This window comes from Pseudochaenichthys georgianus, chromosome 16, assembly GCF_902827115.2.
Source record: "Pseudochaenichthys georgianus chromosome 16, fPseGeo1.2, whole genome shotgun sequence".
NCBI lineage: Eukaryota > Metazoa > Chordata > Actinopteri > Perciformes > Channichthyidae > Pseudochaenichthys > Pseudochaenichthys georgianus.
In genome coordinates this window covers 7,417,273-7,442,186 of record NC_047518.2, presented here as the reverse complement: position 1 = coordinate 7,442,186, position 24,914 = coordinate 7,417,273, and the positions used below count along the sequence as shown (strand labels likewise).

Below are 24,914 nucleotides of genomic sequence, written 5' to 3'. Positions count from 1 at the left end.
TCAACAATCAACATCAGGATCTTTGAAGGTCACTGCAGTTATGTAAAATTGTTATCCAATTCCAATCTAATATCACGCTTAACTTAATTGTGACCGTTACTGCCACTCGTGTTTCAGTATTTCAAAAGTTCTAATTGTATTATTTTAAGTTATTTCTGCTTGAAAAAATACAGTTGTTTATCGGAGTAATTAAAAAACAGTAACTGCATAAAAAGCAGATTTAAGTGCAGCCTTACAAAGAAAAGAGAAACCAATATGCAACACGGACTTAATATATCTTAAAATAACGGCGGTGTTCACATGTTTCAGATGGACCCCTCCCTGATGCTGTACAGGAAGGAGCTGGTGGTGGAGGCCGGCAGGAAGCTGGACAAGGCCCGCATGATCCGCTTCGAGGAGCGCACTGGGTACTACGCCTCCACCGACATGGGCAGGACCGCCAGCCACTTCTACATCAGATACAACACCATCGAGGTACACTCACTGCTCCATCACATACTACACCATCGAGGTACACTCACTGCTCCATCACATACTACACCATCACATACTACACTCACTGCTCCATCACATACTACACTCACTGGTACATTTCATTACATGTCACTTGTTAGACGCTTCTATCCAAAGCAACTTCCATACTCAGTACTGTGGGCAATCCCCACAGGAGCACTTTGGGGTGAAGTGTCTCAGGGACACGACGACATGCTGACTGCAGTGGGACTCGTTTTCATCAATCAAACGTTGCATCACTGTGTCAGACATAATGACATGTCCTAATTACAACTTTATTAACTTGGTGTATATGTTTCCCCCTCCTCTGAAGACCTTCAATGAAATGTTCAACTCTCAGAGGACAGAAGCCGATATCTTCAGCATCGTGTCCAAGGCTGAGGAGTTTGACCAGCTGAAGGTGAGAGGTCGTCAGCTTAAGCCGGAGCTTCAGTCGGAGCTTCAGTCGGAGCTTCAGTCGGAGCTTCAGTCAGTCAGAGCTTCAGTCGGAGCTTCAGCCGGAGCTTCAGTCGGAGCTTCAGTCGGAGCTTCAGTCGGAGCTTCAGTCGGAGCTTCAGTCAGTCAGAGCTTCAGTCGGAGCTTCAGCCGGAGCTTCAGTCGGAGCTTCAGTCGGAGCTTCAGTCAGTCAGAGCTTCAGTCGGAGCTTCAGTCAGTCAGTCAGAGAGTCAGTCAGAGCTTCAGCCAGTCAGAGAGTCAGTCAGTCAGAGAGTCAGTCAGTCAGAGCTTCAGCCAGAGCTTCAGTCAGAGCTTCAGTCAGTCAGAGAGTCAGTCAGTCAGAGCTTCAGTCAGAGCTTCAGTCAGAGAGTCAGTCAGAGCTTCAGTCAGTCAGAGAGTCAGTCAGAGCTTCAGTCAGAGCTTCAGCCAGAGCTTCAGTCAGTCAGAGCTTCAGCCAGAGCTTCAGTCAGAGCTTCAGTCAGCCAGAGCTTCAGCCAGAGCTTCAGTCAGAGCTTCAGTCAGTCAGAGCTTCAGTCAGCCAGAGCTTCAGCCAGAGCTTCAGCCAGAGCTTCAGTCAGAGCTTCAGCCAGAGCTTCAGTCAGTCAGAGAGTCAGTCAGAGCTTCAGTCAGAGCTTCAGTCAGCCAGAGCTTCAGCCAGAGCTTCAGTCAGAGCTTCAGCCAGAGCTTCAGTCAGTCAGAGAGTCAGTCAGAGCTTCAGTCAGAGCTTCTGAAGCTTCAGTCAGTCAGAGCTTCAGCCAGAGCTTCTGAAGCTTCAGTCAGTCAGAGCTTCTGAAGCTTCAAACAGTCAGAGCTTCAGTGAGTCAGAGCTTCTGAAGCTTCAGTCAGTCAGAGCTTCTGAAGCTTCAGTCAGTCAGCGCTTCAGTCAGTCAGAGCTTCAGTCAGTAACGGCCCGTCCACACTACAGCTTCAAAAAAAGCTTGGAGCTGGGCGTGTCTGAAGCTTGGGGATTGTATTCGAGCACCGCGACCAACAACCAATCACATGAATCTCCCGCCCCCGACATACAAAGCAAAAAACCCCGGGGGATTTTATGCGAGCAATATATATATATATATATATAAACTCCCCAAACAGGCGAAAACCTACCAGTTTCACCCACTGTCTCTGCCACCTCCCTCCATGCCTGGTTCCTCCGGTTTGTATCCCGGTAGGTGAAGAGGGTCTGGTCATACAAAACTGGGTGTTTTGCTACAGCGATAATTAGTTTCTCCTCCATCCTTTTTTTAAATATAGAAATGAACGGCGGGATATCTCTCCCAGCTTAGACGCGGTTTGATTGGCTACAGCTTGAGCTGTCAGATTTTCAGAAACGGGATTTGATTGGCTGGCGCTGGCTACTCTGGCGCTGGCTACTTCGGCTGGCTACTCCGTCTCCGGCGTCAGAAGTTGTTCAACTTCTGACGCCGGAGACGGACCGCTATGCTACCCACAATTCAGTTCGGCGAAAAGCGAGGCAACGTGGTGTAGCTGTAGTGTGGACGGGCCGTCAGAGCTTCAGTCAGTCAGAGCTTCAGTCTCTACAGCATATCTCATCTGCAGTCCTGGTTCTGATCCAAAGTATAATGTGTGTGTGTGTGTGTGTGTGTGTGTGTGTGTGTGTGTGTGTGTGTGTGTGTGTGTGTGTGTGTGTGTGTGTGTGTGTGTGTGTGTGTGTGTGTGTGTGTGTGTGTGTGTGTGTGTGTGTGTGTGTGTGTGTGTGTGTGTGTGTGTGTGTGTGTGTGTGTGTGTGTGTTGCAGGTGCGTGACGAGGAGCTGGATGAGCTGGACCAGCTGCTGAGTAACTACTGTGAGCTGCCGGCTGCGGGGGGGGTGGAGAACGGCTACGGGAAGATCAACGTGCTGCTGCAGACCTACATCAGCCGGGGGGAGGTGGACAGCTTCTCCCTCATCTCTGACCTGGGCTACGTGGCTCAGGTGAGGGACAGCACACACACACTTCAAAATATATCAGATATGTCATAATAATAATATAATGTTTTAGTGTATATTATTTAAAACATTAACCTGGTTAAACAAAGATTTAATAATTCCAATAAATATATATGTATACTATAACATAAACTAATAAATATATTAAAACATTTCTTAAGCCATGCTTTCACTTTGAACTTAAAGGTCCCCTATTATACTGTAGAAAATCAAAAATCTGATCAGCTCATTTTCAGACAGGTTTTTATATAAATGGATCAGGACAAGAAGAGAGAGAATCTTTGTTCCTGAAACTTTCAGAGTCTCTTTCCACAGAGGGGACACATGTTGATGTAGAAGAGACATGGAGAAGTGGGGACACATGTTGATGTAGAAGACATGAAGAAGTGGATTTTGCACAATAGGTCCCCTTTAAGGAACATTACGTTTGGTGTAGGAATACCTGAATCTCAAAAATGTTTGCAAAGAAATTAATTAGTCAAAACATTATCTGTGAAGCCTCTGTAGTGAAGTTTTATTTATTTATCAAATCTGACACAGGATATTTTAAGGTTTGTTGTTTCATTGGGTGTATATTTCTTCTTGTTTAATTCCTTTTTAAAAAGAATACAGTCACAAGCCAATGGGCGAAATTTGCATTAGAATATAATGTTTAACTCATCTCACATTATCCACATTCCCAAAAGGTCCCATAGTAACGACAAATATATTTTGATCAAAATTGCACAAAAAGGACTGATGTGTGTCTGCTGGAAAGTCTGTGATGGTAACTATCATGCACCAAGGAGGACTTATTGTCAGGTTGTAACTCATTAATGTCTCTGGAGCAGAAGAGCATGTACCAGGATCACCAGGGTCCGGTTCTGCCCAGACTGCACACCTCACACACACACACTTCAAGACCATGCATTCAGACCATGTGATCACATTAACACCTGAGCAGATCAATCACAGCATCACGGTCACCTGACCTCTCCACCAGAGCTGACCCATCCATCAGAGCGTCTGACCCCTCCCCCTGATGATTAATCATCATGGACATTCTTTAATTGAGCAAAAACACTGGAAAACACAAACGGCTGCTGTGAACTGGAACTGATGTCCTCCAACACTGAAGCTTTAACTAAAAGGCTGTCATTAAAGACATAGCCGAAAAGAGTTCACATTGAATGCTAGTCAGTTAAATATGAGTTAAATCACTTTATATCAATTCAAATGTTTTCCCTTGTTGTATTCCAACTTTAAAGATACCGTTAAAATGCTTTTATTCATTCATTTGTATTTAACCTTATTTAACCAAGAAGTCTCCTTGAGAGTCCTGTCCCAGATAGGTAGCAGCACAGTCACAGAACCCAGGCTAAAAACAAGAACAGAGAGAATACTGTGTCATGGTCTCAATCTGAACATCATCATAACAAGCTTCTGTAGACAGTCCTCTGCTTCTCCGTCACTCAGAGAGACCGGCTCGTGTTGCAGCTGGTTCCAAGTGTATCGAGCAGCCGAACGAAACACCCTTTTCCCCGCTCACGCTGGACTTTTGGAAAACAAGTCCTCGGAGCGAAGCAGGTGGCTTTCTGTAGTGTTCTGAAGGATATCATTCTGTATATAAGATGGAACACCAGAAACAGCCTCATAAATAAGGGTGTGCCAATGGTTCCTCTACGGGCGGCCAGAGCAGACCATCCAACCAGAGCATACTACGACCCGTGGTGTGTGTTATAACCCTCAGTGCCCCGTGGTAGATGATATCTAAATGGTGTAGGCATGTAGAAGCTGCATTCATATAAACACCATCACCATAGTGTAACACACACATAAAGGCTGAAGTGACAAGTCTCTTTTTGGCTTTGAAAGGAAAACAAGACTTCTGACCTGATTCTATTGCTGTCATCAGTTACTACTTGGCTTGTTGTTAATGATTCAGCCCCCCCCCCCCACCCCCCCACAGAACTCTGCTCGTATCGTCAGGGCTCTGTTTGAGATCGCTCTGAGGAAGCGGTGGCCGGCCATGACCTACCGCCTGCTCACCCTCTGTAAGGTGATCGACAAGCGGCTGTGGGGCTTCGCCCACCCCCTCCGTCAGTTCCCCAACCTCAGCCACCTGGTCCTGAACCGCCTGGAGGAGAAGAAGCTCACCGTGGACAAGCTGAAGGAAATGAGGAAGGATGAGATCGGTAAAAACAACACACAGTCCAAGTTTCACCAGTGTATGGACAGACTGTATGAATGGCTCAAGTCAGTTATAAAATCCCATAATCCCCTCTGTTTCAGCCCTGTTTCCAAAGTGCTGATTCTCTGTCTGTTACTTTAGATGAAAATAAGGAGCCCCTCCCCACGCCCCTCTGAGAGAGATTTGGTTAGAAAGAACTCAATGGTGCTCTAGAGGAGATTCAGGTGATAAGGTGGGGGGGGGGGGTTACCTTGGTTGCTGATTGGCTAATGGTTACACAAGGCAAAAAATCATTATGACATCATAAAGTGGCCAAAATCTGATCAGCTCATTTTCAGACAGGTCTTTATAGAAATGGATCAGGACAAAAAGAGAGGGGGTCTTTTTTCCTGAAACTGTCAGAGTCTCTTTACACAGAGGGGACACATGTTGATGTAGAAAATATTTTCCATAAAAGGTGACCTTTTATCTAAACACTTTCTCCATGTTAACCTGTTTTCTACATATTCTGCTGTAAGATTACGATCAAACCGGCAGCAGGCTTGAAATCATAGGAGAGCATTTGATTTCTATGGTAAAAAAAAAAGGTGGCAGCGCCAATATGTTGACCCACATTTGGATATATATTCTGGTCCTATTGACATGCAAAGAAAATGTCTTAATCATTGCAAAATGTTGCTTTACCTGGAACACACATTTATTTGAAATGTTAAATATTTACGCTTTGACACACACACACAGTGTTAGTTCAGAGACCTGTGTGTGTTCTGACACGCTGTTTTGTTATGACCATCTCACATTCACACACATTAGGTTTGTAACACCAGTCCCTTCTACCTCTACGTTTTATTGTTTTATATTAAGGTAACGTCAACATTGCCCATGACCTCTTAAACACGTTTTTCAAATGTACATCTTTATTGTTAAATTGGGATAATCCTTCTTGTTCCTGAAATGCTGATTATGAGACAGCCAAGTGATTGGGATTGATAGTGAGTGAAACCAGTTAAACACAGAAACTCAGAACAGTCGGTATGACAACACTCATGACAAGTGTGCTGAATTTAGCAGGTTTAGCGCCTGTTATTTGAATATCAGGTTCTCATGGGGATGTTCACTTTAATCTGCATGAGCCACATCAGCCTTCTATTAGTTTTGTATAGGTTTATATTAATAAACATATGGAACCCATGATAACGGCCTTGCATTGTTCCCAGGTCACATGCTGCACCATGTGAACATCGGACAGTCGGTCAAACAGTGTGCCCACCAGATCCCTGCCATCACCATGGAGGCCAACATCCAGCCAATCACACGCACCGTGCTCCGCGTGCGGCTCGTCATCACGCCTGACTTCCGCTGGCACGACCAGGTAAACACGGGGGACACTGTCACACTGCCATTCTGCTGCTTCTCTTCAGATTACAAATTATAATAATTACAAGTCAGTGCCATACTCTACAAGAGTTTATTTGTGTTGCATTTGTCAACCCTCTAGTTTTAACTACAACATAACGATGCAAGATTTTTCAGAAAAGTGAATGAAAAGGAATCACGTTAAATGATGATTAAAAATGATTTAAAAGACTTGAGTTGAGTAAATATATTATAATACATATAATATTCAATACATAAAAATCCCAAAAGTGTTTGCCCACAATTACAGTCAGTTGTGCATGTAAATAGGATATTGATATTAAAGAATATTGCTATTGCCACTTAACGGTTACTTTTAACCAGGCTTTATATTGTTCCAATGTGGGTGAAATGTCCCTTTGCCGGAGTGATTAATAAAGTCAAGAAATAAATAAAGGAATTGAATGATATTTAACCCGGCATTAATAAGCAAAACTTATAATACAAAAACCGTGTGGCCATAATCAGGGGAGGACATGAGGGAAAAGTGATGGTTAACAGATAACTAGAAAATGCATTTCCTGCAGGAAATGCGTGCGAATGCTGTAAACTGTGAACATTTGTGCCTGAATTTAGCTGAAAAAGCAGAATATTTTATCAGCTGAATGGTCTCTGTACATGTAGCTGCTTTTAGCTACAAAAACCAAGTAAGTGTGTTGCTGAACTTAGCGGAGAAATGCAGAAAAGTGAAATGATTTTAATCAATTTTTTACAGCTCAAATGCATTGCAATGACTTTGTTGGAAACTTGAAAGTGAAATGTTAAACTGGAAGAGTAGGACAAATAGTGAAGAAGCTTAATATTTAAAAGAAAATGTTTAAAAAAGGTATAAACAGCAACATATATATCCTCAATGTCCTGAAATAGCTGAATAATGTAATAGTTGAATGGTTTCTGCAGCGTTAAATATCAGATGTAAGTAGTAGTGAATTCATTTGTATTAAGAAAAGAAAAAAAAGTAAAAACGCTTTGAAAAGCAGCAGAATATTTGAACTGCAAACGTTTGAACTAAAACCAAACATCACCAATAATGTATAAAATATGTGGAACGTGTTGAAGTCAGTATGAAGTCTCCATCAGACAGAAGAGAACAGGCTGAGACAGACAGTCTTTAAACTCCTGTGTGTGTGTGTGTGTGTGTGTGTGTGTGTGTGTGTGTGTGTGTGTGTGTGTGTGTGTGTGTGTGTGTGTGTGTGTGTGTGTGTGTGTGTGTGTGTGTGTGTGTGTGTGTGTGTGTGTGTGTGTGTGTGTGTGTGTGTGTGTGTGTGTGTGTGTGTGTGTGTGTGTGTGTGTGTGTCCAGAGATCAAAGGTTTCCATGGAGATGTGCTGTGAAAGGAGAGCCTTTCCATTGTTCTGAAGGAGAAATAAACCTCTTACGTTTCTTGATTTTACATGTTAGCAACGCAGGCCAAAGACAGACAGCAGCAGGATGCAAGGAGAGGTTTTACTTCTAACGATACACCCTCACTTTTAAAATAATTCAAAATGTACTTTGTGGTTAAAGATTAATATAAAGCAAATAAAAAATACTCCATACAGTCATGTCTTTAATCAATAACAGAATTAAGATGCAATAAAATAAGACAAGGCTTACGGGTTACATCTGATTACTAACCGGTGGCACGTTAATGCAAATCTACAGTAACCAGGTTTCTACAGAGCATGAAAACTTTGAGTCCAATTCCCCATGTAACCTGATAACTCACGATATACTGATCCCTTCAACAATATGTTGAATTGCTCCTCTTGCATTGGAGTCGCGTAAAAATAAAAAAGCCATTCAAAATGTATTTTAAAAAACGACTTAAACTGCTGCATAAAACACAACACAGCTGATTCTCCTTCACTGTAGCCGCCTTGAACACTAGAACCATCTTCGGTGATGTTGTTTTGGGTTGGATCAGCTATAGAGGAATAGATGCTGCTGTTAATCTGACATCAGCTGCTATCCTCCATGAAAGAACAAGCTACCATCTCCTCACACCAGGGTTTCCGCTACGATTTTTTCTCGCCGGTCAAATGTCCGGACAGAATTTATGTTACCGGACACATTTGAAACTTACCGGTCATGTTTCTATAATAATAATAATAATAATAATTGTGTTGCAGAGTTTCCGTTAGCAGGTAATTACCGGATATGCTGATGTTGAAAACTCAGTTAATGGGAGTCATTTGTATATTGCTTCAGTTTATAATCGTTACAGATCGAAAAATTCAGATTCATTTTTCAATAAATGATTCAACAAACAACATCCTTTTTACGTTCAAAGAAACTACTTGCAGTAGATGAAGTACAATATTCAAAAAGTTTAAATTAACTTTGAATAATAACACGGGAGAAACGGATCCTCTCTCCCTCCCTTTCTCTCCTGACAGCCCGTCAGTTTCTCATGCAGTGCGCTAAACAGTGGGCGGGGCTTCAGGTGATTATGCAGCAGCTGATCTGATCTCTCTCTCGCGTCCGGTTATACTTCACTCGCGTTTATGTCCATATCGATCAGATCCAGCTCTCCTGGTCGGCCTTTATAGAGAGCACAGATCAAACTATTAAGAGTGAATATCGGCCGATAATGACCGGCGGCCAATCGATCGGAGCATCGGACATTTTGACCGGCAGGTTTTGAATTTACCGGTTTTTATTACATTGTACCAGCTAAAACCGGTAATTACCGGCTAACGGGAACCCTGGCTCACACCTCTACAGGATGTGAGACATTTGGCCAGACAACCCCTTATCATCCAGGGCTGTTCCAAGTGGCTGTCTCCTCTTCCTGTCTCCTGATATGCGTCCCTACACACACCAACACCAGTGTACTCCCATTCTCACAAGGAGAGAAGAAGAGCAGCTCCCCCTACCTTGTTACTCTTACAGCCATGGAATCTCCATCTGTCCTTGGGAGCCTGAATGTCCCACCTCAGGGGGCAGACTGTCCAGAGAGGATCATGGGAAGCTTATTGCTGGAATCTGAGTGGAATAGGAAGCTCATTGTAGCGGGGAAGAATATGAAGATGAATGTTTATGTCCGATTAGCAATGCATGCTCCAATCATGGGAGAGAGGTAACTGAGAGCAGGGGCTTAGCAGTGATCCGGTTGCAGAGCCCGACACATGTCCTGACACAGGACCCCCACAGACCACCCCACAGTGTGGTCAATACTGTCCTTTATTCTTCTTTAATTCATATAATATAAGATAAAGCCTGTACTCTGTAATGCCAAATACACAAATCAGAGGTGCTCAGTAGAAATTCAACAGTGCAGTGTTGGAGCCTTGCAAATATATAGAATATCACTTATTGTCATATTGCATAATTCAAGGAAATGTGGGAAGTCTTACAAGTTAATCAGCCAGGCTACTAAAATGTGTATCTCTTTATAATGTCCATACTGTTTTTAAAAACCAGATGTGACAGTCATTTTAAATTAAGTAAAATTCAGATATGGGGCATTCTACCGAATTAGTACAACGTGCGGTCCCACGACAAGAAAAACTATTTAACAAAATAATTAAGTATTCAGACATAGATATTTACTAAGAATATGTTATGGTCTATTCAAACACAAGGCATTACATTATATAGTGATAAGCTTGATATATACAAAAACATCATTTATAGGGTAAAAAAAGGGTTGGAAAGTAGCTGTCCCCAACCCTGACATCTAAATTTCAATTTCTGTAAATAACACTTACATTTTTTTTTAAACTTTGTTCAATGGTGTATTTAGAAGATCTTTATGATTACATTCAAACAGAAGTTGGAATATTTAGATTTATTGTGGGTATAATTTTTTTCTTAAAAAAAAATATACTCAAAAAATCATGTCCCCAGTTTTCATGTCACTGCCGAAACACAAGGGGTTTTAGTCCAATGGCTGAGCCTGGTTTTTAGCCACACCCCTGCATTTTTGACAAGGCAGTGACACTGCATCCCTGTCCTTCATGGCTGAATGGCAAGTAGCTATATCCCATACTTTTGATATAAATCTGTTCCAAAATCGGCATGTAACCTTAAGAATTGTCACTACCGTGTTCGGTAGTGTTTGGTAGAGTGATATTATCTTCAATTAAGTAAACTTTTTCGGGGTTTTATGCAAAGTATTAGGTTTGTATGTGTGTAAACCTCTTCCAAAATGTGTATGCTAGCCATGTACTAGCTAGCATTCTTTAGTTATGCTCAAACTTAGCCAGAATCGTCACTACCGAAACATATGGTTACGTTTCAGTAATTGACATGATCGTTTCGGTAGTGACCAAATGGAATGGTAAGCAGGTAAATCCCACCATTTTGAAATAAATGTGTTTTAAAGTCTGAAAATCAGTGTGTTACTTTAAAGGTCTCTTATTATACTATTGTTAGGCATATATTATAGGTCTCAGATATATATAAGAACATGTCTATGAAGTGTTTTGCTCCAAATACCAAATGGATCATGCATTCTAGCCTCATTCCCCTCTATTTCAGCCTGTTACTAAAGTGCTGATTCTGGGTCAGTAGCTTCAAACATTCACACTTCAACATAAGGCATGTTATGAGTTAAGATTAAGCAATAAGGTTGAGGGAATATGATACAACCTTGAGAACAAAATAATGCAGTCACTACCAAAACAGTGGATATTTTGAGTTATCAACTAAAATGATATGATACTGATTGGTTTAATGTATGTTCAATTTCAACAATCATCAACTCTGAAATCAATATGATCAGTATTATGCATTTTACAAAGAAAGTTTGCATTATGATTTTTATGAATTGTATAAATTGAACTTTGATTAAAAATTCACTTTTATTGATTTAATTGTGAAAACCCTCAAGAAATATTTGTTAAAATACTATTTAGAGAACGGAAGGTAAAACAATCTTAACAGGTTAATACAGCGTTTTTGGACCCCAGGCCGGAATCTAACCTGGGTCCTCGCGGGCGGTAGTGGACTGTTACAGCCGGAGACTCGCAACAGCGGTGGACTTTCACAGCGCCGGAGCCTCGCAACTGCGGGTGTTTGCGGCGGCGGGTGTGGTACCGGTGGGTGTGCTACCGGTGGGTGTGGTACCGGCGCAGCGGCGCTGTGAAAGTCCACGGCCCACCTATGCCAGAGCCAGCGGCCCACCAACGGCAGCGGCCCAACAACGGCAGCGGCCCACCGGGAAATGTCCCGAATCTCCCGATGGCCAATCCGAGCCTGCTCACACACACGTTTGTGTCCCCCCACTTTACAAATAGGCCTATGTTTATTATAATTTTTTAACGCAAGCCGTCATCGCCACGGAGGAGCACGCAGCCTCTGTGAGCGAGCGAGAGAGAGCACACCTTTATCTATTTAAAGGTGGGGTAGGTAAGTTTGAGAAACCGGCTCGAGATACACTTTTTGTTATATTCCATGGAATGCTCTTAACATCCCGATAGCAATGAATATATTAAGTGCTTTGACAAAAAATCCATAAAAAAACGTCATCTGTGAAAGCCGTAGTACTGTAAAAAGTACGACCAATCATTTGAGCCGGCCCGGCTAAAGTAACTGGATGGCCTACCTGCCTGTCAGCCTTCCATCTGTGCACAAACTTATCTCGTGCCCTCATTGGTCATGTGCGCGTGTGTGTTGGAGGAGGGGCTCTGTAAGGAAGTGGCAGATTTGTTCCGGTTGTGTATTTTCAAATTCTAGCGCACTCGAGCTGGTTTCTCCAAAATTACCTACCCCACCTTTAATATAGCCCAGTTGTAAAAAATAAAGTAAGAAATCATTCCAATGTGTACTATAGGACAGTAAAGAAAAAAAACAGTTTAAAAGGGGAGTGATTAGTAAAATATGCATAAATAAAGAAAGCATGCTAACTAGGTAACATAAGATAAGAATAAACACGTTTAAATGATTTGTTATTGGTTGTGATCATATTCTAAAGATGTTTTGATTATTGAAAAGTATACAGCTCTCTTTCATCTGAGTGTTGAGAGCTGTATCCATACATTCATGTTGTGCTCAAAGTGCACCAGATTGATAAAAAAATATCTTCCCGGGGGTGCATGCCCCCGGACCCCCTAGAGCAGTGGTTCCCAAACTGTTTGTGCCCAAGGCACACCAAAGGAGAAGTACAAATCTCAAGGCACACCTATTGTGCAAAATAGCCCTTATAACACGTGTTATCACTCATATCATGTAAATGTGCATAATTATTTACCTCATGAAATATATATTAACGAAATATTTCAGAAATTAATTTGAAACTTTATCAAATTAGGCTTCATCAAAGCAGCAACACACTCATTTCAACCAGACAGAGAATGCCAACTCCAGAGATGGGGTCGTTACTAAAAAAATGTAATATATTACTTTTTTTTTATTAAAGTAATATATTACACTACTTCGTTACTATCTACATAAAGTAACTCGTTACTTTACTTGCCGAGCATGTACGAACTGCGCATGCGTGAGTGGCAATAACTTTCATTACCAGCAGGTGGCGGTAGTGTGTATTTGTCCTTCAAACCAGGCAATAACCGGAAGACAGAGAAGAAGAACAGACTCCGTGATATAAACAAAAAACATGTGTTCTTTGCAGGTGTGTGTTGAGGTTTGACGACGTGGTGTTCACAGCAGTGGATAACAGCTTCTGGCCTGGACACAGTTTGCATCTCACCATCACATTCCTGTCTATTCTTCGGACGAACTCAAAAATAATGGGCATACCTCCACCCCTCGAAAGTTATCGCTGACTCAGCCATGTTTATGCAGCACTGCACGTGGAGATGTGGACGCGCAGATTACGTACATATAAACCTACAAAGTACTGATATAGTAAATTAAAAAATAATTATTTTTGTGTAGTTGTATATTGCAATAATAACGTATGGTTGTCACAAAATCCCACGGCACACCCGGATTTGACTCACGGCACACCAGTGTGCCGCGGCACACCGTTTGGGAACCACTGCCCTAGAGGTGAGGTCCACCCCCAAATAAAGCAGGGTAAAATAATTAAATTGCATACATGTTCTTTTAGTAAACACTGAAAACGGGTCCCACAGACCCAAACAGCACACAAAGGTTAAAGGTAAGCATATAATAATGATAAAATGTGCTAAATATACACACTACAAAAAAAAGAGGAGTAAAAGTAGCTCACGACTTGTTTTATTTTTTGAAAGTAGCTCTCATCCTAAGAAAGGTTGGAGACCCCTGTTGTAGAACGATACATTTGACAATTTTAAGCTTGGCCTACCATTTGATTGGAGCGATGAGGAACGGGTGGGGCTTGAAAAGGCCCACCTGTTCAAAGTGGGGAATGACAGAAAAAGTTTGAGAACCACTGGATTAATAGAACACTTTTTTGATTCATGAAACATAATGATGACAGTTCATCACAAATGAATGAATGTTGTTTTGGCGATTAGGCCCAGGTTTTAGTAGGATATCAATCGGGAAGGGAAGAACCGTTTCCGATGAACCCCCAAAAGAATGAAGTATGAAGTACTGAATGTGAATAATCTTACCTTGTGGGATGCAGCGGAAATCTATGGATGGAAAGGAGAGGTTAATACATGTGAGGATTTAAGCGACTGATGCCTCCCGGGCATCCTTCCTGGACGTACAGGGCTTCCCGGCCGTACGGGGCATCCCGGATGGGGCTTCCTGGACGTACAGGGCGTCCCGGACGTACGGGGCATCCCGGAGGGGGCATCCTGGCCGTACAGGGCATCCTGGCCGTACAGGGCGTCCCGGACGTACGGGGCATCCCGAGTGAGCGGGGCATCCCGGAGGGGGCATCCTGGCCGTACAGGGCGTCCCGGACGTACGGGGCATCCCGGGTGAGTGGGGACTACCCGGACGCACCGAGCGACCCGACCAGTGCCCCGGGTGCCCGGAACGTGCGAGGCTTCCCGAATGTGCGGGGGTAACCTGACTTTAGCAGGGAAACATTATACGGACCGGAGGTTTCACGACCCGGACATACGGGGCTTCCCGGACGTACGGGGCATCCTGGACGTACAGGGCAACCCGGACATACGGGGCTTCCCGGACGTACGGGGCATCCTGGACGTACGGGGCTTCCCGGACGTACGGGGCATCCTGGACGTACGGGGCAACCCGGACATACGGGGCATCCTGGCCGTACAGGGCATCCTGGACATCCTCGGCATCCATACAGGCATCCCGGGTGAGCGGGGACTACCCGGACGCACCGAGCGACCCGACCAGTGCCCCGGGTGCCCGGAACGTGCGAGGCTTCCCGAACATTTTCTTTTGCGGGGCAACCTGCTTTAGCAGGGACACGTTATACAGACCCGAAGGTTTTACAGCCTGGACATACAGGTTTAAATATGCAGAAATAAACATGAGCCGCGGGGCGACATACGTGCTGACATGCTAAGAACCACCACCAGTTGTATGCATACGTACCAATTTGTTAAGGTTTGGAGAGACCTTTGGATAGCCAGCACGGCATTGAGGTCGGGGCGAATGTAGGATGAGAAAGCGGAGGAGGACCACCGTCCGAGTTGTTGCAGGGATGAGGATGAGACACCTTGATTAGCAGCGGAAGTAGCTGCGCCTATTCTAAAGGATTGCCCCGTGTATAGAAGGGGTGATACCCGGATTTAATGAGGACTTGTTTTAAATAGACATTGAACTGTCGTTGCGTTTAAAGGAAAATTCCCTGAGATAAGGAATAATGGTGAGAGAGGATTAGAGGTAGGTCTAAGCCGTAGGAACTTGATCATGGCCTTATAAGGGCAGAACTGGGAGTCGATGCGGGCGGCGATGACGGAGCATGCGCCGCCGCATTTGGAGTGTTTAAAGATATAAACTAAAGTGGCTAGCGTGAAAGGATATGTCAGAAAGCTGACGTCTCGATTGGAATCGAAAGTAAGGGAAGCTGTGGTAATTCGCCTGGTCTGAGAAAGGCATAAAAAGCTAGGAGAAATAGAGCATCGAGTAGTGCATCGATATAAGGGGAGAATAACCCACTTCTAAGTTTGGAGAGCATGAGGCGTAAAGTGGAGAGTGTAATAGGGCGTCTCCGGTCTAAGACGGGGGAAAAGTTTTAATGAGACCTTTGAGGATGAGTTTGACTGACTGGTTTGCGAACAGGCTGGGAAAGCCGAGATCGGAACGCGAACGTTAAACTGAACTCCTGCTAAGAGGCCCCGGATGTATTGGGGTTTGAGGTGGCGATCAGTGGCGCAGTAGCACATGAAGGCACACACGGTGGAGATGAGAACAGGTTTAAGTGTGATGCCTACGGAAAAGCAAAATGTCGCAAACGTTCTCCAAGTGAATCATATGTTTTGAGGGTGGACGCGCTAAGCCCTTCCTCATAGACCTGCTGATTCGAGGTGCCTTTCTAGGGGGCTTCTATTTAAGAGAGAGAGAGGAGATGCAGGGGAGGAATCCTGACGGGTTGAGTGCTGGCTCCTGGGCAGAGGTTCCGGAACGTCTTGTGGGCTGACTGCGGTAATCTATGGATGAAATGAGAGATTAACATGTGGATTAAACAATCTGCCGGAATCACTGCCGGGCTTACTGTACATCATAAGATGCTGACCCAAAGGTCGACGGCCGGAATCAGCGCCGGACTTACGAGAACGCTACCACTAAACAACGGCCGGAATCGCTGCCGGGCTTACTGTTCTCTGCTGGGCTTACTGTACATCATAAGATGCTTGACCCGAGAGCCACCGGCCGGAATCAAGCCGGGCTTACGTACTACCACTAAACAACGGCCGGAATCACTGCCGGGCTTACTGTACATCATAGGATGCTGACTCGGAAGTCGACGGCCGGAATCAGCGCCGGGCTTACGTGAACACTACCACTAAACCTTGCCGACACGATGGTCGATGACCTGCGATGCAGGGTTAAACATGCACAGATGAACACTACCACTAAATGTATAAATACCAGGAAAGAGAGATCTTGGATGGCCGTCTGGTTGTTGTAGGGATGAGGAATAATTACCTTGATTGCGGCAGGGTTGCTGCACCTATCCTGGACGAAGCCCTGAAATGCTATTAAGACACCACCAACAGTTATATGCATGTTTACCATAGGTAAACAGAGATCTAGGATTGCCGGCACGAGTCGATGTCCGGGGGAAGAGGGAGATGTAGACAATGTAATGCAGCTGTTAGCTTGAGTACAATGAGACATGAATGTTATACCCTGGCTTATCGTAAGCCATGTGAGCATGAACCAATATAAATGAGACAATATGCGCAGCATAAAATGATGTATGCTTAGTGAACACTGAAACATGACCCATGATATGGGACTAGCTTAATTAGCAGTTTAATTACGCCACGGTGAGACATAGATGCACTTGATTGGGTGATTAGACTGTCTTCTATCATATTACGTGAACTTCTCTTTCTCCCTGAAGAAACTCCCCAAAAACCCCACGGATGGGCAGCATCCGTGAATAAAAACGAAGACTCATTGAGTGTCTGAGTGAGTAGATACGGCCGCTGCTAATGTGTGGCGTTAATGCGGGTGGGGGGGGGGTTGAAAGATTATTTTCCATGTGGTTCCTGGCGCGAGGTACTGGCAAAGCTGCGGTTGCGCCTGGGGCATACAGACCTCGGATGACTTGCAGGACTGCAGATGTGGAGGAATGTACGATATGGGTGGTAGCAGACGTTTTCGTTAAAGTTATGATAAATCTCTCGTCTTGCCTATGCTGCACCTGACGGTTTTGACTATTATTCCCGGAAAACAGCCCAACAAAATAAAATACTCAGTTACCTCTAATCATTAACCCATGTTTGTATAATTTAGTGAACTCTGTGTGTTGCTGCTAGCATACATGACACCTAACGTGAAAACGTTACTCGTGGATGGGGCTACAGAGCTGCTAGACAGTCGAAAACGGTGCATTCCTTTGTCTGAATGTGCTGCACTTTTGATAAATATTTAGACAAAAGCTAAACTCTTATTGCACTTTGGCAACGAGCATTCTCCACGTCGAGACAGGTAAAGTTAACCACACCTCGGAGCGCGTTCTCTCCGCCACCTCCGCAGAGTGCTCCGCTGCATGGAGCAGCTGCGTGTGTGTAAACTGCCCCGCCCCCTCGCACGCAGACCGGGGAGAGAGATCTCGTCTGATCGAAAATACATCATAGACGCATTTGTTTGTCTTTTGCATATTAGAAATGAGTTGGCGCCATTCATTTCAGGTAACGCTGTGTTGAAGCTTGACACTGCGTTAGTTACTGAGCATTGTAATGGGTAGTAATTACCCGACTGCATTAGTAATGCAAGTAATACGTTACTGAAACTCCATACTGTAACACGTTACACCCAACACTGCCTGGAACTCACCTTACCCTGAACTAAAGGTAGCAATGCATCGTATTGAACTTGCTGTCGGCTCCCAGACCGTAGTCGAGGAAAGGGGGAGGGGGGGTGACTCTGTCGTCTCCCAGGGCAGAAGCAACACGCTTCGGGTTCAATAACCAATTTTATCGGAAAGACTGGAGAGAGGCGAGCTCTTCTTGGGAGGTCGTTGCATTTATTTAGCTCTTCTGTTTCGTAAGATCACAGAAATACTTTTTTCTGCTGCCTTGTTTACTTTTAGAAAACATGAATCCCGCTCGCTCTACCATACCATGCCCAGCACACCTGCACGCGCCACACCCCTCTCTTAAAGGGGTAGTGATCTCGCTCTGCATGCCCCGAATGTCATGACAATATAACGAAACATCTCGTGAATTTGCTGCAACTGCCTCTTGCCAGCGCTACCCTGACGCCTGTTTTAGAGGTGAGGCGCAGGAGGAAGTAGCTCCAATGGGATGTAGCTTGAGCCCTGCCTGCCTGCAGGAGGGGTTGTGGTTGAAGCCAGAATGGGTAAAGCTTCGCATGCGATGAGGACCCGTTCCGCGTGAAACCGGAAGCGCCGCATTTGAGCGGCCATGAAGCCAGTGATACCCTCTTGAGAGACTGAAGGCGTACGTCAATTGTTTGGGTGAAGTAGCCCGTTTCCATTAAGCTGGAGGAACTTCCGTGGAGCCCGATTTCCTTGTCTTTTCCTCCCGCGTCCGGGTTTGCGGGGCGGCCGGCTGGAACCGCTAGCCGACTGGGGAATGCCGCCTGTAGCTTAATCCGCCAGACTGCGGAGCTGATGAATAATGCCTGGAGCTGGGACGAAGCCCTGCTGCTGCTTGCGCGTTGACACCTGGAAGACAGCTGATAGGAAAGGGGAGAGCATATATAGAGGGATTAACAGGTGCGATGATTAGGCTTGTAAATGGAGGGGCGTGATAGGTTTAGCTGAGGAGAGGCGCTCCCTGTCATTTAGATGCAGGGAGCAAGTATTGCCATGACGAGCAATACGGAGTGTTAGGTCTTCCTGTCTGAACCTGCACTAAGCTTCATTTAGATGTAACTAAGAACTTGTACTTTACTTGAGTATTGTGTCATTTTGCTACTTCATACTTTGACTCGACTACATTTTGTTGGCAACTACATTTATTTTACAGATTAAGAGACTAGTTACTTTGCACATTTAAATTATAAATACAAAATATAAATCAACCAAATATCAATCATACAATAATTCCGCACATTTCCAGGTGCAACACTGAAGTTATGAACACATGAATGCATCAATAATTATAATACAATAATAACCTTTGGTAATTAAGTATAACATTATGCATGTACTATTATCTTCACCCACTGCACCTGCCTGAGCAGAACGTCTGATTAAATGTTCTTTTCTTTTGCTGGATGGTGCAGGTCCACGGGTCAGTGGGTGAGCCCTGGTGGTTGTGGGTGGAGGACCCCATCAATGACCACATATACCACTCTGAGCACATCCTGCTGCAGAAGAAACAGGTCAGTCATTGTTTTACTTGGTTTCTATTGTCCTTGTGTTTCTCAAAGAGTGTTTCCTGATGTGTGTGTATGTGTGTGTGTGTGTGTGTGTGTGTGTGTGTGTGTGTGTGTGTGTGTGTGTGTGTGTGTGTGTGTGTGTGTGTGTGTGTGTGTGTGTGTGTGTGTGTGTGTGTGTGTGTGTGTGTGTGTGTGTGTGTGTGTGTGTGTGTGTGTGTGTGTGTGTGTGTGTGTGTGTGTGTGTGTGTGTGTGTGTGTGTGTGCAGGTGGTGTCAGAGGAGCCTCAGCACATCGTGTTCACCATCCCTATCTTTGAGCCGCTGCCCTCTCAGTACTACATCAGGGCGGTGTCCGACCGCTGGCTGGGGGCAGAGGCCGTCTGCATCATTAACTTCCAGAACCTCATCTTACCCGAGAGACACCCCCCACACACTGGTACACACACTCTCACACACACACATTTATGATGTGACAACAGGGGTTTGACTTAACTTGCCTTGAATGTAAAGCACTGATACTTAGTGAGTGAGAGCTGAACTCTGCTGAAGGCTCCCAGCTGTTAGACAACAGTTGCTTCAGTCCCCTGTCAGAGCCAGTACTGCATACTGTAGTACAGTCAGGGGGGGGGGGGGGAATAACACACTCTATGACTTCAGTGAAAGTATCACAATGTTGGAATGCTCACTGACAGGTAAAAGCCCTGCCTTTAAGGTCCTATGTGAGAGTACAATAGTTCTATAGGAAAATGCAATTGAAGTATCAAAGTAAAAGTGATATAATAGAGTTGTATAATGTCTCCTGTGATTGAACAGTTATTGTATATGACATTATCAGTAATATTGGATGATTTGATCATAGCATGGCTCAAACAATTATTTATAAAAAAAAGTATATACAGATCTAAAGGGGTTTTATGTCAAAGTTAGTAACAAAAGCTGTCATATTGTGTATTAAGAGTTAGAATATTTCCCTTTGAAAAGTAATGGAGTAATAGAATAGTAAAACAAAAATGGTATTAGTCAAGTTTAATTTGAAGGTACTTTATTCCAGTGTACGATTTGTACTATTTTTCCTTCTTATCCTGAACTGAAGCTTTTTATAAAGTCTAGAATAGTTTCAGAGGATAGTTTGTGTAAAAACAGCAGCTATAATTCACAGTGAGCTTAAATCAGCCGCTCTCCACCACATAACGGATTATCTGTTTGGAAGCTGCACTGAGACATCACAACTCCATGTGGAGCGGAAAAGAAAGCATCTAATCCTCCTGTACTCCACTCATTCACTCCTCAGACTGTAAGAAAGGAAGCATTCATTATTTCTGACCACATTCCCCCTCAGACATAATCACAGCCATATCAGAAAGAATCCCAGAGCAGCGAAGAGACCATATCACAGGCTGCGGGAGCTTAATGTTTCTCCAGTCTTTCAGTTAAACAGGCTCTTACGGTGGGGTAGGGCGGTGGTGGTGGAAGGTCACCAGTTCAAGTCCCGTAAAGACCAAGTGCTACCGAGGTCTCCCTGAGCAAGGCACCGTTCCCTACACGGCTACCTGGGCGCCGTACATAATGGCAGCCCACTGCTACTAACCCCCCTCAGTGCTCATTGTGAAATAATTCAGCACCCCCCCAAAGGAAAGCAACCAATCAGAGCTGTGGAGTGTGGAGGCTTCTCAATCCTCTAATTTCCCCTCCTCGACTCCCCTCCTCGACTCCCCTCCTCATGTCTTAGTCCCGCCCACAGGAGATGCGAGCGGAGGAGCCGAGGAGGGGAACCGAGGAGAGAGGAGGGGAAGCGAGGAGAGAGGAGGGGAAGCAGCAGGCGGTTAGAGAAATGAGAACTCCTCTCCTCTGAGCGGTCATTTTAAAGAGACGTCCATTAATGATGACAGGAGGCAGCAGCCCTCTGTCTGATGGACAGATGTGTTCATGATGACTTATATATTTACACACACGTATTTACACACACATATATTTATATAAATATATACAATTTCAGAATCAAACAAGTATGAGAGCACTCTCATAATAACGTAACACTATCAGAGACTGGATATATCCCCCCCCCCACTCTCTGGTCGCAACAATGAGGAAATGAAATTACGGGCCAAAAGTTGTATTTACAAGTATTACAAGTAAGCAGAGGACACCAAACCAACTGAGACCTGTCTGTCCGCTGCACCTACGCACTGTACAACACACACCAACACACTGTACCACACACACCTACACACTGTACCACACACACACACACTGTACCACACACACACACACACACACACTGTACCACACACACCTACACACTGTACAACACACACACACACACTGTACCATCATAACACACACACACACACTGTACTACACACACCACACACTGTACCACACACACTGTACCACACACACACACACTGTACATCACACACACACACACACTGTACATCACACACACACACACTGTACAACACACACACACACACTGTACACACACACACCTACACACTGTACCACACACACCTACACACTGTACAACACGCACCTACACACTGTACAACACGCACCTACACACTGTACCACACACACCTACACACTGTACAACACGCACCTACACACTGTACCACACACACCTACACACTGTACAACACGCACCTACACACTGTACCACACACACCTACACACTGTGCCACACACACCTACACACTGTACAACACGCACCTACACTATGTACCGCACACACCTACACACTGTACAACACGCACACACACACACTGTACCGCACACACCTACACACTGTACCACACACCTACACACTGTACAACACGCACCTACACACTGTACCACACACACCTACACACTGTACAACACGCACCTACACACTGTACCACACACACCTACACACTGTACCGCACACACCTACACACTGTACCACACACCTACACACTGTACAACACGCACCTACACACTGTACCACACACACCTACACACTGTACAACACGCACCTACACACTGTACCGCACACACCTACACACTGTACAACGCGCACCTACACACTGTACAACACGCACCTACACTATGTACCACACACACCTACACACTGTACAACACGCACCTACACACTGTACCACACACACCTACACACTGTACAACACGCACCTACACACTGTACCACACACACCTACACACTGTACAACACGCACCTACACACTGTACAACACGCACCTACACACTGTACAACACGCACCTACACTATGTACCACACACACCTACACACTGTACAACACGCACCTACACACTGTACCACACACACCTACACACTGTACAACGCGCACCTACACTATGTACCACACACACCTACACACTGTACAACATGCACCTACACACTGTACCACACACACCTACACACTGTACAACACGCACCTACACACTGTACCACACACACCTACACACTGTACAACACGCACCTACACACTGTACAACACGCACCTACACTATGTACCACACGCACCTACACACTGTACAACACGCACCTACACACTGTACAACACGCACACACACACTGTACAACACACACCTACACTATGTACAACACACACCTACACACCAGGGTTTCCGCTAGGATTTTTTCTCGCCGGTCAAATGTCCGGGCAGAATTTATTTTACCGGACTAATTTGAAACTTACCGGTCATATTTCAATAATAATAATAATAGTTGTGTAGCAGAGTTTCCGTTAGCAGGTAATTACCGGACTATGAGCAGATATGCTTCAGTTTAAAACTCAGTTCACGGGCTCATTTTTATATTGCTTCAGTTTATAATCGTAACAGATCGAAAAATTCAGATTCATTTTTCAATAAATGATTCCACAAACAACAAACAACATAATTATTACATTCAAACAAACTACTTGTAGTAGATAACGTACATTATTCAGAAGTTTACATCAACTTTGAATAATAACACGGGAGAAACGGACCCTCTCTCTCCTGACAGCACGTCAGTTTCTCAAGCAGCTCCTGCAGCCCGCTAAACAGAGGGCGGGGCTTCAGGTGATTATGCAGAGCTGCGTGTCTCGGTCAGACTCAGCAGCTGATCTGATCTCTCTCTCGCGTCCGGTTAAACTTCACTCGCGTTTATGTCCATATCGATCAGATCCAGCTCTCCTGATCGGCCTTTATAGAGAGCACCGATCAAACTATTAAGAGTGAATAGCGGCCGATAATGACCGGCGGCCGATCGATCGCAGCCTCCCTAATTATTACCAGACATGTTGACCGGCAGGTTTTGAATTTACCGGTTTTTTATAAATTGTACCAGCTAAAAACCGGTAATTACCGGCTAACGGAAACCCTGCTACACACTGTACAACACGCACCTACACACTGTACCACACACACCTACACACTGTACAACACGCACCTACACACTGTACCACACACACCTACACACTGTACAACACGCACCTACACACTGTACCACACACACCTACACACTGTACAACGCGCACCTACACTATGTACCACACACACCTACACACTGTACAACATGCACCTACACACTGTACCACACACACCTACACACTGTACAACACGCACCTACACACTGTACCACACACACCTACACACTGTACAACACGCACCTACACACTGTACAACACGCACCTACACTATGTACCACACGCACCTACACACTGTACAACACGCACCTACACACTGTACAACACGCACACACACACTGTACAACACACACCTACACTATGTACAACACACACCTACACACCAGGGTTTCCGCTAGGATTTTTTCTCGCCGGTCAAATGTCCGGGCAGAATTTATTTTACCGGACTAATTTGAAACTTACCGGTCATATTTCAATAATAATAATAATAGTTGTGTAGCAGAGTTTCCGTTAGCAGGTAATTACCGGACTATGAGCAGATATGCTTCAGTTTAAAACTCAGTTCACGGGCTCATTTTTATATTGCTTCAGTTTATAATCGTAACAGATCGAAACATTCAGATTCATTTTTCAATAAATGATTCCACAAACAACAAACAACATAATTATTACATTCAAACAAACTACTTGTAGTAGATAACGTACATTATTCAGAAGTTTACATCAACTTTGAATAATAACACGGGAGAAACGGACCCTCTCTCTCCTGACAGCACGTCAGTTTCTCAAGCAGCTCCTGCAGCCCGCTAAACAGAGGGCGGGGCTTCAGGTGATTATGCAGAGCTGCGTGTCTCGGTCAGACTCAGCAGCTGATCTGATCTCTCTCTCGCTCCGGTTACACTTCACTCGCGTTTATGTCCATATCGATCAGATCCAGCTCTCCTGATCGGCCTTTATAGAGAGCACCGATCAAACTATTAAGAGTGAATATCGGCCGATAATGACCGGCGGCCGATCGATCGCAGCCTCCCTAATTATTACCAGACATTTTGACCGTCAGGTTTTGAATTTACCGGTTTTTTATAAATTGTACCAGCTAAAAACCGGTAATTACCGGCTAACGGAAACCCTGCTACACACTGTACAACACGCACATACACACTGTACCACACACACCTACACACTGTACAACACGCACCTACACACTGTACCACACACACCT

General features: G+C 44.6%; 1 protein-coding gene across 1 annotated transcript in view; it reads left to right on the top strand.

Moving 5' to 3' along the window:
- The window catches only part of ascc3 (activating signal cointegrator 1 complex subunit 3), a 204,200-nt gene that overhangs the window by 133,087 nt on the left and 46,199 nt on the right, over nt 1–24,914 (top strand). Inside the window, exons 18-24 of the mRNA XM_034101747.2 lie at nt 310–474; nt 827–913; nt 2,707–2,883; nt 4,847–5,072; nt 6,286–6,440; nt 19,210–19,308; nt 19,572–19,740. Of these exons, the coding sequence (XP_033957638.1) occupies nt 310–474; nt 827–913; nt 2,707–2,883; nt 4,847–5,072; nt 6,286–6,440; nt 19,210–19,308; nt 19,572–19,740 (1,078 nt within the window). The remainder of the gene's footprint in view (nt 1–309; nt 475–826; nt 914–2,706; nt 2,884–4,846; nt 5,073–6,285; nt 6,441–19,209; nt 19,309–19,571; nt 19,741–24,914) is intronic.